This window comes from Artemia franciscana, chromosome 5 (assembly GCF_032884065.1).
Source record: "Artemia franciscana chromosome 5, ASM3288406v1, whole genome shotgun sequence".
NCBI lineage: Eukaryota > Metazoa > Arthropoda > Branchiopoda > Anostraca > Artemiidae > Artemia > Artemia franciscana.
In genome coordinates, this window is record NC_088867.1 from 30,291,388 (window position 1) to 30,306,280 (window position 14,893).

General features: G+C 37.0%; 1 protein-coding gene across 5 annotated transcripts in view; it reads left to right on the forward strand.

The window, feature by feature from the left end:
• The window catches only part of LOC136027242 (GTPase-activating protein CdGAPr-like), a 225,586-nt gene that overhangs the window by 94,855 nt on the left and 115,838 nt on the right, over positions 1-14,893 (forward strand). For 4 of the 5 annotated variants that reach the window (XM_065704310.1, XM_065704309.1, XM_065704308.1 and 1 more), the window contains 3 exons: positions 8,588-8,806; positions 12,538-12,645; positions 13,642-13,787. In XM_065704310.1, the coding sequence (XP_065560382.1) occupies positions 8,588-8,806; positions 12,538-12,645; positions 13,642-13,787 (473 nt within the window). Of the gene's footprint in view, positions 1-2,002; positions 4,321-8,587; positions 8,807-12,537; positions 12,646-13,641; positions 13,788-14,893 lie in introns of those variants that run through there. The other variant, XM_065704311.1, reaches the window with a different exon arrangement.

A 14,893-nucleotide genomic window follows, 5' to 3' on the forward strand; every position in this document is an offset into this window, starting at 1 on the left:
AGTTATAGAACAACATGATATTATCCCCAAATCCACCACTACGTTAGGGGGGAGTGCCTCCTTGCCCCCACGTGGATCCGCCACTGAAGCCAGGTGTGCTGCATAGTTCTGCCACGCTTGGTACAGTCTCAAAATGCTTGGCACGGTTCCGCCACGTACCACCTGGTGTACATGATTTCTCGATAAATTAGAAATCATATTCGTCTAATGAATACTTGGGATCTATATTTCAAGCACGTAAGCAAAAGTTTATTTTGGAAGGGGAGGGGGCTAAGGTTAAGTCAGCAAAACAGCAGAAAAAAGGCCAGATATGTGACGGACATAACAAAATAGGACAAGGCCTTTTTTTATAGACTTCGGGACGTATAAAAACGTTTGATTATAAAGCACTTGAAATTTATACTGTACTGTAAACTTATAATGCATTTTGTAAAATTGTAAGAAAAAAGAAGCGAATTCTTGCTCATTTAATTGGATGCCAGTGAAATGTTTTGCCTTTAGCTTTATTCAAGGGCCTTGGAACAGCATTTTCGTAATAGGATATTTAATGTATGACAAACGATGCTACTCGGATATATTGGAACTTGACCAATTACAAAATTCCATTTTTAAGAATAACAAGATACAGACCGCAAAAAATTGTGCATACCACTATTTTGTGAGTTGCGTATCGGGTTTAATTTTGTTACCAAGAGAACTTGAAATATGTCCTTTCTTTCTGATTTATTTGTCACTATCAGACTATACCTGAAACTATTTTGTCGCCTATCCGGCTTTCTGCTTTGGCTTTAAAATGTACCCTATCTGTTTAATTTTCTCAGTTATTGGTCCCATGGACTTAGCCGTCTTGCCTCTGAACGGCTCATTTTAGTGTCAAACTAGCATTCCAGTGGTCTAAAAAAATGTTCTTGTCTATTGTCCTGTTCTTTCTTTGATATATTAAATAAAAAAACTGATTTTTTTAGCTGAAAGTAAGGAGCGACATTAAAACTTAAAACGAACAGAAATTACTTTGTATATGAAATGGGTTGTCCCCTCCGTAATCCCTCGCTCTTTACGCTAAAGCTTTTAATTGTTTTAAAAAGTAAAATTGTGGCAAAGAGTCAAACTTTAGCGTAAAGAGCGAGGGATTGCGGAGGGACAACCCATTTCATATACGGAGTAATTTCTGTTCGTCTTAAGTTTTAATGTCGCTCCTTACTTTCAGCTAAAAAAATTAGTTTTTTTTTATTTAATTTCTGAACGTTTTTGAATTAATGCATGTTTGGTTTCGGCTCTCCGCACATAAATTATTAAAATGAAATTTGCATATTAATTCTTTTTTTGGCTAAATGGTTTTCTCTTAGTTTTGATCTGACGGTTTTGAGAAATAAGGGGTGGAGAAGGAGGTCTAGTTGCCCTCCAATTTTTCGGTTATTAAAAAGGCAACTAGAACTTTTAATTTTTAATTAACGTTTTTATTAGTAAAAAATATACGTAACTTAAGAATTAACTTACGTAACAAACTTTCATAATCTTATATTTTTATTATGTATACGAGGGGGTTTGTACCCTCGTTAATACCTCGCTCTTTACACTAAATCGTAAGTTTTGTCCCAATTCTTTAAGAATGACCCCTGAATCAGAAAGGCCGTAGAATAAATAGTTGAAATTACTAAAAATACTTTAGCATAAAGAGCGAGGTATTTATCTCCTCCCAAATACCTCGCTCTTTATGCTAAATTACTTTTAGAACCCCTTATATGCGTAATAATCTCTGTTCGTTTTAAGTTTCAATGCTACTCCTTCTTTTCATTTGAAAAAACGTTTTCATGTTTATTTTTCATTGTTTTCTTAAAGTAATGCTAGAAAATCCTGCGGCCTTTTCATTGAATTTTTCTTCCCCCATGACAGATTCCTCCAAGGAAAGATCCTCCAACATAGCCCCCTCCCCTCAGCCCCACCCCCAAACAAAATAAAATCCCCCTGAAAACGTCTGTACACTTCCCAATAACCATTACTATATGTAAACACTGGTCAAAGTTTGTAACTTGCAGTCCCTCCCCCATGGTTTGTGGGGGAGTAAGTCATCCCCAAAGACATAGTTATTATGGTTTTCGACTATGCTGAACAAAATGGCTATCTCAAAATTTTGATCCGTTGACTTTGGGAAAAAGTGAGCGTGGGAGGGGGCCTAGATGCCCTCAAATTTTTTTGGTCACTTAAAAAGGGCACTAGAGCTTTTCATTTCCGTTATAATGAGCCCTCTTGCGACATTCTAGGACCACTTGGTCGATACGATGACCCCTGGGAAAAAGAAAAAAACAAAACAAAACAAATAAACACGCACCCGTGATTTGTCTTCTGGCTAAAAATACAAAATTCCACAGTTTTGTAGATAGGAGCTTGAAACTTCTACAGTAGGGTTCTCTGATACTCTGAATCTGATGGTGTCATTTTCGTTAAGATCCTACGACTGATGGGTAAGACTAAACTTGATGAAACTTTATATATTTAAAATCAGCATTAAAATGCGATTCTTTTGATGTAGCTATTGATATCAAACTTCAATTTTTTAGAGTTTTGGTTACTATTGAGCTGGGTCGCTCCTTACTACAGTTCGTTACCACGAACTGTTTGATATCTTCGTATGTTGTTATGGGATGGACACTGAAAATTTCTAGTAGTTTTTCATATCGTTATTGGTTCATTAATTTGTAAATAACTTGTAAAACTGAACAATAGGGCAAAAGAAACGTCAAAAGATAAACTTATTGGAAATAATAGACGCAACGTATGTTCGATAATAGCTTAACGAATGTAGAATTAATAAACTATAGAAAAACAAAGTACAGAAACACGAGCAGGGCACAAAATTAAATGGATTCATAAAAGAAACACTAGGGAGAACCCTGCTATAAACAAAATAAAACTAATGGAAACTGCGTCAAAATATGCCGCCAGACTAGTGCCGTCCAAAATCGAAACACAGTTGCCTTAAAAAAAAAAAAAAAAAAAAAAAAAAATCTCATACTAGCTTTGACATGTTCCAGTTGGTTGTCTTCTCGATTGTTATTTAAGGGTGAACCTCCTTTAATCTTCAATGTCGAGTGTTCACAGTCAAAAATTTTCTTTCTGCAGTATTTTCGGGGTAGAGACATTTCTTAGTATTTACAGGGATAAGAACAGATTTCACCGGTTTTAAACTGACAAAACTTAGTGCAAATTTACAAAAATTAACATAACTAAATAAATAAATAAGGTACTAGGCAGAGGAAAGCTGAAGTGTTGTTGAGAGCATCAATTAAATGGGGGATGATCAATTCACAGACGTCATATACAGGAGGGCACATATCCATAAATATTACATGCATTTTTTTTTGTGCTGTGAATATGTTGGTTTTTGGCAACCGTTTTTTTGAGCAGTAATAAGTACTGCTGTCGTTATTTGCTTTCAAGACGAATATTTGAGGATATAGCCTTCTAAGTGCAAAAGACTAATTCACTTTACTTTTCGTGAGCAGCAAATCCATGCCTTTCTCGAAACGGGACATAATTACTAAGACCTACACTAAGGGGGCTGCGGTAGATGTGTTCATTGAAATTGAAATTACTAATGTAAAAATCTACGGTTTCTTGAACTGGGCTTTTTTTGATTTGGGGGATTTTTGAGGAAATAATTGATCTTTTTATTTTTTAACAGGGAAGCCATGCCTCACTCAAGAATACTTTGAAACTACTACCAAAAGAAAATGTATCTGAATTATGCACAGTAAAAGATAATATCTGTTTATTCCTTTAAAACTGGGTTTATTGACGCCCGTCTTTTTAGCTAAGCACACCAGTATAGGCTAATTTGCTTAAATTAACTGAAAGTCCTTTATCTGAGTAGAGCTGTCTTAACTTTTATATGTTTGAATGTTGGCCGTCACAATTGGCTCAAGTTTTCCGCTCGGACCAAGACACAACTTATGAATCCCAGTAATTCAGTCTTTAACGGAGTCTGTCCGTGGAAATATTTTCTGGAAATTTCTTAGTGTTATAACTCTTTTATTCTGAGTTTGTGGACGATTGTCTCTGATTGCCTTGTTGAATATAATGGGTTACGATGGTTTGTGTGGGAAAAAGAAGTCGAAGATTTTGAAACACCGTGTCTCAAAATCGACACAGACTAGTCCGATATTGAGGAGGCGATTTGTTTCTCACTTAAAAGTTGACATTGGCAATGACAATGGAACTGCAAACTGTTTGCATTGTACCTACGTATGTGGCTTGCTTATTTGTGCGAGACCAATTTTTGAAGTAAAGAATTCCTTCATTAACGTTCCAGACTTCGAGGACGTAAGCTATTGACATACTAATGGTTATATATGCTTATAAGGAGGGGGGCTGTTTAAGGAATGTTGTTCCCCTGAAGAACCTTCCTGAAAAAGGAAATGTTCTGACCCAAATACACATTTTTACCGAATTTCAGATCCCAGTTAAAGAATTCTTTTGATATCAGTCCGGGTTTGTTGACCTAAGCTCAAAGACTTTCGTTCTCCTACCTTTGGAGGATCTTATCAAAAAAAAGGCATTTTTAATTTGAACATCACTCAGTTAAAAGTAATTGAAGTTTCAACATAGACTAAACTAAAAAAAAAATGTTTTCAGATGCAAGATAATAGAAACGCCGAACTTTGAAACGAACAAAAATCGCCGAAATGGTAGTGGACCGACGGTCCTCTCAACTTGTCACTATTCAAGTTCAAGTGGTTACTTATGTTTTACTGAAAAAATCATACTTTCGATAGTTCGCTTAAAAAAATGAACTGTTTCTGATTTTAATAAATTTGACAAAACATTCGTAATTGCCAATTGGGCAACTGTTTGCTGTAGAGTATTTTCCGTAAAGCGCAAGCAACGACGTTGAACATTATTAGCCAGGATTGGCATACTCCTGTTCCGAATAAGTTCTGTTTATTTAAGTTTCAACATATACTTACATATGCTTTACTTACATATGGCAACATTTTCCTCTTAGAACTAAATTTATGTTATCTGTTATACACAGTTAAAAAAAGGGTGTTTTTTCACAGTTAAAAAAGTTTGGAAGAATAGAAAGATAAGTCTGCAAACCAAGATTAGAATATTGGAAGCTACAGTGATGACAGTGGTCAAATATGGCCCTGAAGCATGGGCACTCCGAAAAGCAGGTGGAAATTTACTAGATGTTTCCAGAGAAATTGCTTACGGATTGTTCTGGGTACCCGGCTGACTGACCGTATTTCAAACAGTAGGTTCTACGAAAAATGTGGTTCAATCCCGCTTTCTAGGGCTATAATGAAAGAAAGGTTGAGATGGCTAGGTGACGTTCTACGGATGAAGGATGACAGATTACCGAAGATTGTCCTTTTTGGCCAACCGTCTGGGGCTACATGGAAAGCAGGTCGTCCTTGTCTGGGTTGGATGGATGTCATAAATAAAGATTTAAAGGAAATGGGAACTTCCTGGGAGGGTGTAAAGAGGGAGGCTCTAAATAGATTAGGTTGGAGGAGGAGCGTGCGTAGCTGTGTTGGCCTCAGGTGGCTTGGTGCTGCAGTGAGTTATTATTATTATTAGTAGTAATAGTAGTAGTAGATTTCAAATAAGGTTTTTTCCTTCTGTTAAGGCGTGAATGTTGATGCCCAGTCCTCATCAGATCTGGTACTAAGATGCGTGAGTAGAGTAGATTCCTTTTATGCCTTAATTAATCGCCGTTTGAGTAGCTTCTGAAAACCATTTTCTTTCATCCCTTGGAGAAAATAAACTTCGATCCATGTGCTGGTATTGCATCTGGCACCATGTGAAAGAGTCCAATCGATTTCATAATTGCACCTTCATCGGCATGTCCTCTCCAGAAATGGTGTAGCCAGTCCTCTAAGCCCAGTAGGCCCCACTAATTTCAGAGATAGTACCCAAAAATTGCCCTTATAGCGTAGAATGGCAACTTGTTTAAATGTTGTCATAATGGGTTTGTTAATAGCCGGTGGGCTAAAAAATTACCTATCGAATAAGTCCCTAATACCGCTCTAGAACGCTCTAGGCTGCCAGCTCTGGTGGAAAAAAAGAACTCTGCCATATTAAAGTGCAATGAATTGTTTTTGAGATGTGAAACTGTTAACCCCCGGTGATTTTTTACAGTTGAATTCCATACTCGGTTCAGTCTCACTTATATTTCAACCCCAGTTTCACATTGGAACCCGTTGTTAGACTATTGGAAGCTACAATAATATCAGTGGTCAAGTAAAGTTCTGAAGCGTGGGCGCTCCGAAAGACGAAGGAGGATTTGTTATTGAAACCTGGAAACTTTAGTTTGAAAACAAGAACATAGTAATTTTAAAATTTAACATCCATTGTGCAGGGTACTCTGTTTCATTTCGTTTGGTAGTCCCGACGAACTAAATTGTCAAATTCAATACATTTCAAAGAATAATCCCGTATTGTCCTAAAACTTTTATCAATAGTTTTTACCTGGAACTTTGACTATATCTAAAGTTGAAGCATTTGACGATTGGACAGACTTGACTATAGCTTCATAGTTTCATTTGTAATGAAATAAGACAAGTAGAGTGGTGCCAACTGTGATTAATGGATGAAGGGTCCTTTATTAACAGTAACAGACTAAATCCAAGTCTCATTATAACTCTCTTAGAATAAAAAAAAATTATTATAATTAAGTAGATCGTTGTTCAAATTTTTATGGGATTTTTGGTCTGCTAAAACTCAAGGAAATTGTGAGAGTTTGAATTCGAGTTGACTCTAAATTTTTAAATTGCTTCTATGCATCAACAAAAACACTGTTTTAATGGGAAACCCTAAGAAAATTCTGGGGAGACAAACATGTACAAAAGAATTCCTATTTTTTTTCTCTTTGTCAAACAGGGGTATTTTCACCCAAAACCGCATACTTTGGCTAGATACAGCGTGATTTTCCCTACCGGTGTTGCATTTGTATGTGTTACTGGTGGACGTCGAGTCCTAACCAAGCTCTCCGAGCCGAGTGGTTAGCCTGCTGAACTTGCAATCCTATGATTTCAGAGCTGGGGTTTGACTCCTAATGTTCTCGATTGTTTGGTTGGGACAAGGGTAAGCGGTGTGACGCTCTAACCTCGGACAGGTTCAACTCAACCCTAACTGGGTATCTTGAGAAATCTGGGGAAGGTAAACTGGAAGAGTCTGTGAAAGCAAACCGTAGCTGGCTCCCAACCCTCCTTGCAATTTATGGTTGAAAGGTCACGAAATGGATATCAGCACTACCAGTTTCGACTAAGGAGTCAAGTGCCGTTTTTTACCTTACCGTTCAAAAAGCGCAGTTGGTAGTATAATTAAAAGATACTAAATGAATTTAATTGAAATGCCAATTATACTAATAAAATTATAACTATCTGTGCTTTTCATTGGGTCTAATATTTTGATGCATAAACTGAATGCATAAACTGATGCATAAAAAAATGCATAAATATTTGATGCTTCTACCATTTGCAGATCCTCGACAGTGGAAAAACTCATCCTTTAGGAGCACAGGAAAATGTACGGCCCACGCATTTGACAGATTCTCAACGAACCAATGCGATCCTAGGCTTCAACTTCAGTATCCAATCATAGCCACCGAAGGATGGTGACATCTGGTACTTTTGTCACAGCCACAACCACCAAACTTTTACACGAATTTGGCAGTTAAATGAAAACATCGCCACTTTTTAAGTGGGATCTAGATCACAGCACCATAAGTTTTATGGATGTATCTGACACCAGCCAATATTTAGCTGCTTTAAGTTATTCAGATGTTGCGATTTCCTTAAGGAAAGCTAAATGGATTCTGTCAAAATTATATGTTGTGGGCTTTCAAGGACAGCTGCAGAGGCTCCAAGGAAATTGAATCACTCCAATCTACAAAAAAAGGCTCTGCTTGAGTTACCATAATTTGTATGACGCGCAGTACAATGTCAAGCATTATACAATCTCATTTGTTTCATGTTCCTTTAAACAATCAATGAATTAAAAGTTCTTCTGATCAGCCGGTCTAGCCTTGCCTGTAGTAAAGAGCCATATTGCATTCCAGTTTTTTTTTTTTTTTTTGCTCCAGCCATATTCATGGAACTGGTAGTATAAACTTTTGAGGGTGGGTCATATGATTGAAAGTTGTAATGCCATTTTTAGAAATTGGAGGTGATCTGAGGGCAACTAGTCTTCTGATCTCGTGTCTGTTTTTGCTAATGGATCCCTTCGTAAACCCAAGCTATCTGATCAAATTTTCGGATAACCAGTTTTCTCAGAATAGTTGAAAAGTCCAATAAATATACCCCTGGGTTTGGCATGGCTCCACAACCCTTGGGGCAAGGACCGTGTATATTCGACCTCCCTATCGTTGGCATTTAGGCTTTTTAGTTGAAAAAAGGGTGAGTTTGTTTGATGTTGGGTACAGGATTGGCTCAAAACTTTCAGGGATCGGTCTTTAGCATAGAAGGATCAAATATTTTAGAAAAGCTATACGAAAAATCTCACATATACTTAGATACAGGGGAGAACAATCCGATAATTTGAATACGCTTAAAATTCGGCCAATAATAAATTCTATGTTTTTTAGGACCTACTTCGGCCTCTTCTTGCAGAATACCTCAACCGACTGAGTGAAATCAACGGACCACTTCTAAATTGTGCTCCTGTTTTAAACTGGTTTGAATTGGACAACCGTGGTCATAGGTTAATTGCCACTGATGATAGTGATATTAATACTCCGGCTGTTGCAGCAGCTTATGCAATTCGTCGCTACCAGGCTCTGGCCGCAGATGAAATCTCCTTTGAGGTTAGAAATATAAACAATCGATTATAATTTTTTTACAATTCCTCCTTAGACACAAAAATAGGATAAAACTAATTATTTTTAATAATATATTAGACTACAAAAAAATCAATTTTTGATTTTGAAAAAAAGTAGTTCGCTGTCGGACCCGATCTTTTTTTTTATAGAAAGAGAGTGGTGTCGATAGGAAGAAGGGATATTTGCCCCCCTCCCTATTGACTTTGAAAAATACCTTTTTTGGGGTGTTTTCATTGAAAACTGCCCATTTTATGGCATTTTTATTGAAAAGAGTTGGAAGAAACCGACAAACTTGCCAAACTCCTAGTCATTATTTAAAAAAAGAGAAAAACTGGGAAAAACCGACTAAATTGCCATGCTCCTAGTCAACCGGCAAACTCCTAGTCATTGTAGGGGTCCACTTCCTAGCGACTAGTCCGTAACTGCTCTTCACAAATAAAGCTACTACGACCACTTCGACCGTAGCTTCTATGACTACCAGTCCTACGACACAACGGCCTGTCATAACATAAAGAAAGAAAAGAACGCCGATTTTTGTTCCTAGTACCCCAATTTCAGCTTATTCCTAGAAAGCGGTAAGGTCCTAACCTCTGCAGTTTTACGGAAAGTGTGGACCGTAGGCCGGATTGATGAATATGACTTTGCATTTTGGAAAGCTCCGTAGAACTCTTGCCTGGGGCCAAAAATATATTGTTTCTACCCTTTTCTGTTCGTGATTTCAGCTTAGTTTATTATTCGTTTTTTTGCACTTGGAATTGCGGTAGAGAAATGGTAGCAGATGTGCCTCTTAAACTTTAAAAGTTCTCTCATTGCTAAAGAAATTAGAGTTTACCCTTTGCTCCTTTCTAAGTGATGACGCTAGAAATTTGGCCTCTGGCAAAAAAGTCAACTTTTTAACTAAGACAGATAGACTTTTTTTTTCGACGGCAGTCGATATTTCTTGATGAGATGATCAAAGTGTATGTCATCCATTTTTTAGTAGAAATATTCCTTCGTAAGATATATCATTTGAAATTTTAAAGGGGTTGATAACTTCAGTAGTAAGGTACACACTGAAACCAAAAATAGGCCGATACAGAAATGGTATCAGATGTGCCTCTTAAGCTTAAAAGTTCCCTCATTGCTCAAGAAATTTGATTTTGTCCTTTGTTCCTTTCTAAGTGATGGTGTTAGAAACTTTGCCTACGGCGAAAAAGTCAACTTTGAACTAAGACAGATAGATTATTTTTTTTTTCGACGGCAGTCGATAGCTCTCTTGATGGGCTGATCTAAGTTATGTCATCCATTTTTTAGTAGAAAAATTTCTTCGTGAGATATACCAGTTTGAAGGTTTAAAGGGGTTGATAACTTCAGTAGTAAGGTACACACGGAAACCAAAAGTAGGCCGATTTCAATTGTGAGACATATAGGGGGGTTTTAAGCAGCATTCGGCAGTTAGCTCATAATCATCTTTGGCAATGAGGGGCTCGCAACTTTTGCTAGTTGGTGTACCTATTATTTGTTTCCGGTGTGTTTGATGGTAAGACCAATTTGGTGCCAGTGGTAAGACATGAAGGGGACTTGTAAGTAATAATCGGCTGTTGGGCCGCAATCCTCTTCAGCGATGAGGGGCTTGCAACTTTTGCTAGTTGCAATGAGGGGTTTGTAACTTTTGTGAGTTGGTGTACCTAGTATTTATTTTAAGATCCTTGGAGATTAACAGCTTCAGCGTTTGACTGAAGCGAGGAAACGAAACCAAAGTGTTGCTCTCGCAACACTTTACTTGGCGAAGCCAAACAAAGGTTACCGCAACATCCCATGTTGCCCATTTAACGTTGATTTCATTTGGTCTTTAAAAAACCCCTTTTTTATCGTTTTCTTTCTTTATTTTACAACATAACTAGTCTTAGTCGTACCCATACCATGACTATGAAATTAAGGAACCAAGATTTTATGCCTGGAAAGGATGTTTTCCATAAATGAGGTCCAAACTAGGTCCAAGCTCCTTAATTTATTTGAATTTGTTTCTCAACTCAAAAATGCTTGGAAATTTGACACTTAAAGTGTAATTATCCGTCGGACATTGAATTAACGTAATAACTTTATAACTTTAAAACTTTAATAACTAACACCCCTCCGTATTTCCCAAGAGACAGCATAAAATACTGAATTAGAAGATGTGTGCATGGCAAGTATAGATTCCTCTGACCTTTAATGGTAATAAATTACGCGAAAGTAACCCTACCATGGTAAATTTAATGATTATTTTGTTTTTGCTGAAGTCGTATAACGTATTCGTTTGTTTTCTACCTGTGATAATATAATCGCATCCGTGACCATGAGAGCACTATAATTTTCACTTGTTTATTTGATTTTTTCACGCTGCTTGGCTTTCACTGTGTTTGAATACAAAGCGAATGATATTGAACTTTTTTTTATTTCAGATCTTTTGTATTTTTAACGGACGATAATTTTAGTGGATTCTTTCCTTTTTTATACGACTGCTGACCATGATTAAAATGAATGGAAGTGACACTTCTGTTTCGCAATCCAAGTCTCAAAAGTTAAACTAAAATTATTTATTTTCCACGAAAATCGTGCAAAAAGCTTTTCTTTTGGACACCTTTCGTAAATTTGTTGACTAAAACCACATGAAGAGCTCCCCTTTCATGGAGAGCTGGCCATGATCTTTTTTATCAACCGTATTTTTTTGCTTTGATATTGTATCACCTGTTACTTCTAATCTGGGCGATGGAGGTGGGTAAAGAAACAATAAAGTAAATATGACCAATTTTAATTGGAACATGCGTGTTTGCCAACGGTTAGGAGGAGAAGATATGTGAAGCTTGACATCCCAATAAAGACTAAACTCAAAATAAGCATCGTCAATCTTAAGGTTTAATTGTATCGTTTTTGAACTTATCGACAATTTCTGAACAACATGGCTGCCAACATTTTGACAACTATTCTAAAACATTAAATAATAAATGAAAGGTTTTGCACAGGATATCTTGGGACCATTACTAATCATAAGCTTACTCTGTTAAGAAGCTCAGATTTTTGAGAAGACAATGATGGCTAATGTGAAAACTGGACTAGCTTTCCACAAAAACATGTCAATAGTCAGTATATTATATCTGTCTTACTATGAAACTGAATAATTTTATTAGTTGAAGAGCACAATTATGGGCTGCTGCATCCATGTACAGTTGTATATTTAGCACAGTATAAATATATATATATATATAAAAACAGTAGCGAAAAGTCTGTTAAAAAATGGGACACATCGTAGCGTGCTGACTGGGAAGTTACCAATACATCAGAGCAATAGATCTCCCATAATCCTATTGTAATGTGCTAAAAATTTGTCATTTCGCACGGACGAAAGGCAGAGTCAGGAGAGAGGTGTGTGATTAACGTGTCTTAAAAAAGACTTCAATGGAGAGTATAGAACTTTTTAGCTAAAATTTAGTTTTCGCAAAATATTGTCAAAATAAAGATAAGCGTGCATTATTCAAGCTACCAGATACAAAGGTCAGTTGTCTTTAGTATACCTTTGCCTTTATAGCGCTAAATGGCTCAAGTTTCACTGTTATTTTCATTTGATTTGGGAAAATTGGCTCCAACTTCCCCCCCCCCCAGGATTTTGACGAAATTACACCACAACTGCTTTGGGGGATATTTATCCCTCCTTTTATAGATGCGTTTTTAATTCATTTTACCTCCTTCATTTTTAGATTGGCGACATGATCTCAGTAATTGACATGCCTCCTCCGGAAGAGAGTGCATGGTGGAGAGGAAAAAGAGGATTTGATGTTGGTTTTTTTCCATATGAGTGTGTACAGGTATAGATATTCTTTTAGTTAGGATAAGATTCTTTGTAGTTTTCAACTGATGGACTTTGAACCTGTACACGTAAAAGAAACTGCTAGATGATGCTCTTTCAAATCACAATTTATATTTCGTCCATTCCCAATGAGCGGTTACTATGCAAAGTTTTTTTTTAAATTTGCTTCGATTGGATTAATTCATTTGACACTTCATTCAGTTAAATACCATATTGCATAGTTTGGCATCAACCGTTCACTGGGGAGGGTGGATCTTTCTTTATGGGGAAGGGTGCTTAAGCCCACAAAATTTCAATTTTTGGACCCACATTTCTCGGTCCTATAAATCCTTCATTGAGAAGGTGGGCCGGGGTTGACGACTTATCCCCTAACCTCCCTTCGTTGAAAGAAATATATTTGAATTTAGTCTTCAATATCGACAATGAGATGTATTACTGCTCTTTTAACATGGAACTATTTAAACTGTAAAAACGAAAGATGCCATCTAGATGTTAGCTCGCACGAAGGGGAAGAGGTAATTTTCTCCGCTTAATAGATTTGAAAATTATGACCGGGAAATGTATTTTTGGCCTTTCTTATCTTTTTGTTGGAGAAGTACTATTTTAAGGGAATGGGGTAGTATTTTGAAAATAGAAAGTTTAACTAAAGTGAAATAAGTTAGGAAGAGTAGCTCCCTCTCTCGCTTTGTAGACAATCCTTGATTTAATCTCATCAAAAGTAAGGAGGATTTTAAAATTATATTAAGCAACTTTCTAAGTGCTTAAAAATGTGACTGGAGTGTGTTTACAAAAAGAAGGGAGAACAATGCGCTTCAGAACCATCTGGATGTTAACTGTCCCTCAAGGCTTAATAAACACATAGTTGAAAAAATAATGACCTTGTGTTATGCCAATAGAGATCTTAGGTGGAAAGCTTTGGGAAAGCAAAAGATTCAATTTTCGAAAGTGCTCTTCAATAGAAATATTGCAGGATTCTAATATGTATTCTTCCTAGGTTATTGGTGAAAAAGTTCCTAGAGGGTTACAGTTCCCGCCTCCAGCTCCCTTAGCCGATTGCCCGTCTACCTTTCGAAGAGATTCCTTTCAACTACCCAACAAGCCAGTCCTTAGAAAACACGGAAAGCTAATATCTTTTTTCAGGTAGGAATTTAAAAGTAAATCTCATGTTGCTACTAATAGCTTATCACAGCATTCGATGCGGAAATCAATTAATGGGTTGTACTGCATACAGTTGTGCACATGGCACGCTATATTTTGTGAATATCGGATAATATTTAACTTCTGTGACCAAAGGTGTTATTAAATAAATAATTGAAAATCTCCTTTCACAGACTTTTATACATCCAGTGATATGTAATTCTTCTAACCTTGTCAGTCGAGACGCTAATCATTTTGGGTCCTTCAAGTTCGACCTGTCAAATTGTGGTCTGGAAAACACCTTTACCCTTCGCTCCTTTCCAATTCTGAATTGGGTGAATTAGTCTCCTGTTTTTCTCTGACAGGCCGACTGAAACTAATTGCCCAAGAGCCCAAAAGACAACGTTCATCTTAGCGCTTTTTACTTTGCTTGGAACCATCTTGTGCTTGACAAATCAAATAAAAACTAATTTTAAGTGCTTGCCATTTTGGAAATATGAACAAGTCCGTTTGTCTACATTCTATAGGGCAATTCGCACAAGCAGTATGTTCTTGTAGTCTGAATACTACCATTACTAACTCACTACAGCACCAAGCCGCCTGAGGCCAACACAGCTACGCACGCTCCTCCTCCATCCCAATCTATTCAAAATCTCCCTCTTTACACCCTCCCAAGAAGTTCCCATTTCCCTTAAATCTTCCTCCTACTCCACTCAGGGAAGACTGCTTTTTGTTTGGGCCTAGACGAGTGGCCGACAAGAACAATCTTTGACAATATGTCATCCTTCATCCGTAGGACATGTCCTAGCCACTTATCCCTTTTTCGAATTATGATTTTAGAAAGTGGGATTGAACCATATTTTTCGTACAGCCTACTGTTAGAGATAAGGTCAGTCAGTCGGGTACCCAGAACAATCCGTAGGCAATTTCTCTGGAAAACATCTAGCAAATCTTCTTCCGTTTTTTGGAACATCCGTATGTTAGAACCATATTTGACCACTGTGATCACTGTAGCTTCCAATATTCTAATCTTGGTTCACAGGCTCATCTTCCTTTTCTTCCAAACTTTTTTTCAATTGTAAAAAAACAATCTGAGACCTGTATATTCT